This window comes from Primulina huaijiensis, chromosome 8, assembly GCF_012295235.1.
Source record: "Primulina huaijiensis isolate GDHJ02 chromosome 8, ASM1229523v2, whole genome shotgun sequence".
In the NCBI taxonomy this organism is placed as follows: Eukaryota; Viridiplantae; Streptophyta; class Magnoliopsida; order Lamiales; family Gesneriaceae; genus Primulina; species Primulina huaijiensis.
In genome coordinates, this window is record NC_133313.1 from 17,849,498 (window position 1) to 17,856,679 (window position 7,182).

A 7,182-nucleotide genomic window follows, 5' to 3' on the forward strand; every position below is an offset into this window, starting at 1 on the left:
CATTGAGGGGTCGAACCCCACTATTACAACTTCAAAAACAAAATAGGTCAAGCTTGTTAATGAGGAGGGAAACACCAAACATAAAGAAAGGTTTCCGAGCTCTACCCGCGTCATCTACAATATGTACCCTCTTTTGACAGAACCAAGAGTGAGAGAGCACATCGTCTTGCATGAGGCGAGGGTATGGAATTGTTTAACGGACATGATAGACAAGAAATTTTCAAGGTCAAGGAGAAGGCCGAGCTCATGGACGTGCCCAAACAATTTTGCAAGACCAGTGGTCGGGAGATCAGACAAAGAAATACATATTCAACCACCCATTGTTGGAATTGGGGTTACCGTCTAGAAACCATTCAAACTACAAATTACCAAAGATAAGATAAATCATACCAAATCCCTTATTCAAGGTCACTTAGTCAAGTTAGAGTTCTTCTCATACCATGCATCTATCTCTCCCTATTATATAAATATTATGTATCACACTTATAGAATTCACTCATTGTTTTACATAAGCACTAGTATATTTGTCTTGTTTAAGTTTGTTATTCGGACTGACTTAAGCATCGATGTATGCTCAATTACGTCCTGACCATGAGGTTTTTGCTCGGCCAAATATTGTCATCTGACGAAACTGACTCGCCAGATCAACCCTAGTTATTATGAAATTTTGTACATCAAATTTTTTTTTTTGAAAAGATGTCACAAAGAATTTGGGACCATGTTTGGAGTGGAGCCATAAAACTCGGGATTAGAAATCATTTTATTTAATTCAAACCTTTAAATTAGTGTACATCATGAAAATACTTTTTAAGATTTGATTTTAATGATGAAATTTTTAAAAAAAAACGAAATATAAATTCTAGGTTCTTGAAATTTTGCATGTGATGTGGCCTTCTTTTGTGGACTTGGCCCGCCGGCTGGCAGCCACCCAACCTCGGCTTGTTCGCCATTGCCCACACATCACATCATTCTATCCTTTTCACTTCCACTCTTCTGTTATTTACTTTAAATTTAAAGTTTTCCTTGTTCATTCATTCATTCCTTCAACAAAAAATTGAAATAAATTAAAACCAAAAAATAAATAGAGCCAACATTGATCGTCAACCACATTCAACCCCCCTTGATTTTCGATCTATTTTCCTTCAATTCTTCGCTTTGTATAAACATTTTCCGTTCGGCGGATTCGGGATTCCCTTTACTCTCTTTCGATTTTTGTACTCTTCCCTCTCCTCTCCTCCATTATTCGGTTTGTGGGTTTTGATTTAGGGTTTGCGGAAGAAAAAAAAGTTGAAAGGGATGAGTTTTCAGGATCTTGAATCGGGCAGGGGATTGGGGTCGATGAGGAGGGGTCTTGTGAATGGGAAGCAGGATCCGACGCAGGCCGTTGCTTCTGGAATATTCCAGATTAACACCGCCGTCTCGACCTTCCAACGCCTCGTTAACACCCTTGGTACTGCCAAGGACACGCCCGAGCTCCGTGAAAAGCTGTTAGTTTTATTTTTTGATCGATTAAATTCCATATCAAATTGTTGTGTTTATTTTGAAGCATTAGGTGGACTTTGTTTGGGATTTTTTTAAACGTATTGTCATCGTTTGCGGATAATTCGAATTATGATGTTTGTTTGATGTTGGATATCTGGTTGTTTAATTACGTATAAATTCGAGAGCTGATTTCTCAAGTGGCAACTCTGGAAATTCTGCTGATTGAGCTGGGGCAAAGCTCTAATACCAGAAACGTGGAATTTATTTGGACGTGCCCCTAATGGTTGGTTTTCTGTTCCAATTAGAATGGTGGGCATGTTTGGCTGATCGGCAGATGGCGTGGTTATAAATAGTAGTTAATTGTTGTCAGCACTGATATTGTAATTTGCTTATATTCGTTTAAAAATATACTAATGCTTTATAAAGGACCTCAGCATAGACTTGTTGGCTCAAACTCAATATTTTTGAGAGTATTGGTGGTTTTCTTGTTGTTATGTGAATTCTACATTGAGCATACCTGTTTTGGTTTGACATCTAGTAACTTGGAGTTTTATGCTTGTTTTGCTCAACTGCAGGCATAAAACCCGCCTACATATAGGTCAGTTGGTGAAGGATACTTCAGATAAACTTAAGCTAGCGAGTGAAAATGACCATCGTATGGAAGGCGCTGTAAGTTTTCTTCCTTGCTTAACTGTCTTTGTGCTTTTATCAAAGTTCATTTCTCTTTGTTCGTGTCCTTCTCCAGCTTGGCATCTGTCATGATTAGATTACCAGCTTTTTTGGTTCGTTTCAAAATTTAAAATGTGCCAAAATGAACTGATTAGTTATCTAATTGTCCAGTTGCTAAGTGTGTGAACTGATAAATCTCAACATTTTTAGTCTTCTCTTCTTATCTCATCAGTGAGCTCCGTTGCCCTGAATCTTTTTGTCAGCGGTGATTAGTTATACTTGAATCATATTCATAAAATCATACAATATGGTCAAATAGATTAGTTGAACTAGTAATGAATTGTAAAAAGTAGACCTAATTGTGAGTTTGTCCACATGGTCTGGCTGAATGCCAATTAATGGTAAGGGGAAAATACATTAGTTTTAATTGAAGGCCATCTCATGCTTAATTGTATAATTTATTTTGATCTAAATCAATATTCTCGATTCTATAATAGTATCTTAACCTCCGAGTATTTTCATAACTTAAATTATCTCCTAGCTTAAATTATCTCTCTAGATAAATCTTGTTTTGCAATTTATTATCTTATTTTTATAAATTTTATGAACAACCTTGTTTGCCGAACCATTGCTTAACCCCCACTCTATGCTAGGGCTAATCACGATTTCATCATGTTTTCTGCAGGCCAGCAAGAAAATTACAGATGCAAAACTTGCTAAAGATTTTCAAGCTGTATTAAAAGAATTTCAGAAGGCACAGCGGCTTGCTGCTGAGAGGGAGACAGCATATACTCCTTTTGTCAGCCATGCAGTGCTTCCTTCTAGGTAATTAATGCTAGAGGGACACGACGCTCTATGGTGAAGTTACTAGATCTGCTCTGCGTGAGCCTCTTTTAAAAGTATTTTACAACATTTAATCACCATCATGAAGTGTTACTGTATGTGCTACTATCAGTTAGCCAAGTTGGATGCTTGTTTAAGATTATGGTGATTATTAGGCCTTTTGTTTTTTTGAGGAATCATATATTTGCTGTTTTTTTTATCATTTTGTGTGGTTCATCCATGACTTATGCATTGAAACTTTTATCTTCTGCAGCTATACGGCTAGTGAAATTGACGTAAGTTCAGACAAGAGTCCAGAACAGCGAGCTCTTCTTGTCGAATCTAGAAGGTATCTGGTTCTGTTTCCTTGTCTTTTTCAAACAGAATATTCACCTCTCAAAAATCAAGTGATCGTCTCCCTTAAACTAATATTCAAATCCCAATTATGTCATCGAGATAAATTTTTCTGCAGGCAAGAAATTTTACTATTGGACAATGAGATTGCATTCAACGAGGCCATAATAGATGAAAGGGAACAGGGTATACAAGAAATACAACAACAAATCGGTGAAGTAAATGAGATTTTCAAAGACCTCGCCGTGCTTGTTCATGAGCAAGGAGTTATGATTGGTAAGGGCCTATGCGGTGTTAGATATTATTAAGACTACGCATTCCATTGAAGAAATTTAACTTAGAAATCTGTTATACATCCTTAGATGATATTAGCTCCAACATTGAGGGTTCTCATGCTGCAACCGCTCAAGGGAAAACCCAACTTGTCAAAGCAGCCAAGACCCAGAGGTCAAATTCGTCTTTGGTGAGTTCTACAAGCTTGGACTGAAATTCTGTTCCCATTCTTTGTTGCATCCAAAACTATTTCTATTTTATTGCAAACTTAAGAAAACTTGAGGTCTAATTTTAAAATTACAATCTGTTGGAAACTCGGTTCTTCTGTTGCCTTTGAAATATGAAAATGTAGTTCACTAGATTGTTTCTTTAGTTTTTACCGCAAGTTAGATATTACCTTTTTTTTTATCGGGGAATTTAGACACCACTTCTTTGAATTTTACTGAAACTTAATTAAATTGTCAAAACATTTATGAAAATTTCGCAAGATTTCGGTTATTCGTAAGTCCTCTAGGATAATGAAACTGTAATATGTTCGTACAAGTTTCAAGCTTTTTGTCTGTGGGGACAACAAACTTTATGATTGCAAATTTACAATTGCTATATCTTGTTTTGCATAGAGGTGAAACTTTGCATAGAGGTGAAACTAGAATACAAATGTTGCATTAGATTTTCTTATGAAAGGCGGTGAAACGTCAGTGATGCTACAGTTGTTTGCTTGCGTTTTATTCCGCACCAAGTCATACAAGTTACTTATTACTTCGTGGGAGCATTGCTTCAAGCGGTTCTCATGTTGAGAGTTGAGCACGGTCATACTTAGTTTTGTCTTATGAGAAGCATGAAATTGATGAATGACAGGTTGAAATTTGTATTGTTTGGTGGTTTTTTTTGCAGACTTGTTTATTGCTCGTGATTTTTGGCATTGTGCTTCTCATAGTGATTGTAGTCCTCGCTGCCTGATCAGGGTTATCCACGTACATGGGCAGAATTAAGAAAGATGACGCAAGAACACGAGCAATCATCTGTTGATGTTTGCGGTTAACTACTTTATAACACAAATTTACAAGTCACGTCGGGCTATTTCATGCGCCGCGTCCTGTATGACAAACTTAAATGGTTGAATCGGAAATTGTTTTTCACTTGGCATGTTTTATCTTGTAACTTCTTTCATTTATGTGTTGATTTCATTGTGGTGTTGCTGTCCATGTAAAGATATAATCCATCTCACTCTTTTTTTTATAAAAGAATACATCTTTTTAAAATTGTAAGAAAGGTGCCTCTCTCATTTATAACTAGTGCAATGGTGTAGCTGCATAGGAGTTTTTAATTGATGTGATTTATATTCCAATCGGGTAATGTATATTGAATCATTGAATAAAATGAAACTGTGAAAATTAATATGGGGTCGTATTGCTATATGAAATGATAAAACGGGAAAAAAAAACTTGAGGATATGTTTGGTAGAGTGGAATGAAAGTGAATAGAATATTGGTGGGAATGGAATGAATATTTTCAATTTTATTTTATTTTATTTTTCTCATTTTTTTTAGGTATGTTACGACCATTCAAATAATGTTTATTCCCATGAATATGTAATAGGCATTTCACATGGGTTGCCCATTCTTTTAGCTTTTATGTACACGGATTATTTATAATATATATATTATTAATTTGAGACGTTTAGAGTAATTAGTTTTTGGTCTCGTGGTTTGTTTTAATAATTATATATATATATATTAATAAAATGTTAAAATTTTGAGATAAGTTATTATAGCTCAGTGAATAGAGTTTTGATTTCTTAAATATCAAGTTTTAGGTTTTATTTTTACTTGGGTTTTTTTGTCTTTTTTTTTATTTTTAAATTTATATATCAGAATGATAGTGTAGTTCTTTATTATTTTTTATAATTACATTTTGATTCTCATTTAAATATAAATCAAATGAATTATAAAAAACATTATAGATGCACACAACGGTGGACTAGTAATGTATTATCAACAGCTATTGAATATTCTTTTACATGTTCAACTAGCCTGGTCAATTTTCTGGGCCGCATGCACCGTGTCTGCATCAACTTTACTTCTTTAGCTTCGATATTCTTCCCAAATGGACTCATAATGTTGTTTATGCTGACTAGTAAAGCCATTTTCAGGCGTAGAGTTAAATTTGACTTTAATTCATTTTCTGTTGGAACATTCAAAACTTTTGACAGGTGGTCCTCAACCCATCACAGCGTGTCCGCCCGAAAATGATCATATACATGTATGCTTTTTTGAATAGCTGATTTTAAGTCCTTTTTTATGTTAAATTTACACCAAGCTTGTGGTCTGCTTTTCATCTTCTGTTTGAGTCAGGATTTTAGTTGATAACAGCAAACCAAGCTTAAGGTTCTGTCATTATGTGTAATTTTGTTGTTGAGATCCAAAGTTCATCTGAACTTTATATAGAATTTCAAGCAAGTGTTGGGAATTTTTACCAACCACGTGTGCTACACCATGATGATTCACATTATTTAATGTTATTGGCAGGGGCCGAGCCACATGTTTGGGTACTCGGGCTTGGCCCAATTTTTTTAAAAGAATTTATATGTAAATTTTGTATAATTTTGGAATAATATGATATTAGTTCGGGTAAATCAATTTAAAATATTAAAAGATTTAGAGTTTAAAATTCTAGTTCGGGCAGAACCATATTTCTGGCTCCACTAATGGTTATTGGTGATAACTGCTGAAATTTTCAAAAATATTGTTAAAAATAATAAAATTGTAAATATACCTGAGTGGACCATCAAAGCAAACGATTTTCGCAAGGTTTTTGTTATTTTTTTCAGGAATGAACATTGGAGTACTCATAGTCAAATTTCAAATTCAATTCCTCTTATTTATCTTTTGAGTTCAATATGGTAGATTTTCTTAAAGAGGGGAGATTGTATGAACTGATTTAGATTTGCTCCTAAAGTTGATAATAGATTAATTTAAATCTATAAGAATTGATCATCTAAACAAGTAAAATGTATGGTTTTGAAATCAGAATCAATGTATCGAATAATGGAATTTGACATATGACATAGAATCGTTGACATTTTTTTTATTTTGAATGAGAATCATTGACATTTAAACAAATTCAAACGTTATAATAATTCATACTTGTGATATGTATGATAAACAGAACTTTGTAGAGAAATATTTGGATGAACGCATTTGAATTTGAAAAATAAAAGATTTAAAATTTAATTTTCGAAATTGGTTTGCAACGTTTTCATCACCCTACTCTAATATCAAAGTTGTTTCTTTAATCAAATCCGAGATGTTTCTTTCAATTTCTTTATTTTTGAAGTAATTCCAAACATTCTTCCAAATCCATTTATTGAGTGAAATCCTTTGATCCTGCTATGCATCAACCATATATCCTATGTGAAACCAAGGAGAAAAAAAATCTTATATCTATTCTTGGATCTTACAAATTTCATGCATATATTCGTTGATCGCATAGATATCCAAGTGATCCAATGGACAAAGTGAATCGCGCCACGTATACGTACCCGTCTAGCATAGACTGTAACCATGCATAAGAACAAAAATG

At 34.2% G+C, this 7,182-nt stretch overlaps 1 protein-coding gene across 2 annotated transcripts; it reads left to right on the top strand.

Annotated features, from left to right (window-relative positions):
• Positions 1-1,022: 1,022 nt before the first annotated feature.
• LOC140982680 (syntaxin-22-like) lies at positions 1,023-5,000 on the top strand. 2 transcript variants are annotated; one of them, XR_012176338.1, is made up of 8 exons: positions 1,023-1,487; positions 2,058-2,151; positions 2,837-2,976; positions 3,248-3,322; positions 3,446-3,603; positions 3,690-3,790; positions 4,495-4,672; positions 4,715-5,000. XR_012176338.1 is itself a non-coding variant. In XM_073449322.1 (7 exons), exons 1-7 carry the CDS (start codon positions 1,297-1,299, stop codon positions 4,558-4,560), a joined length of 825 nt encoding a protein of 274 aa, XP_073305423.1. In that variant the 5' UTR covers positions 1,023-1,296; the 3' UTR covers positions 4,561-5,000. The 2 variants fall into 2 exon arrangements, 1 of the variants encoding a protein (XP_073305423.1); XM_073449322.1 differs by having other exon boundaries at positions 4,495-5,000.
• Positions 5,001-7,182: the final 2,182 nt, after the last annotated feature.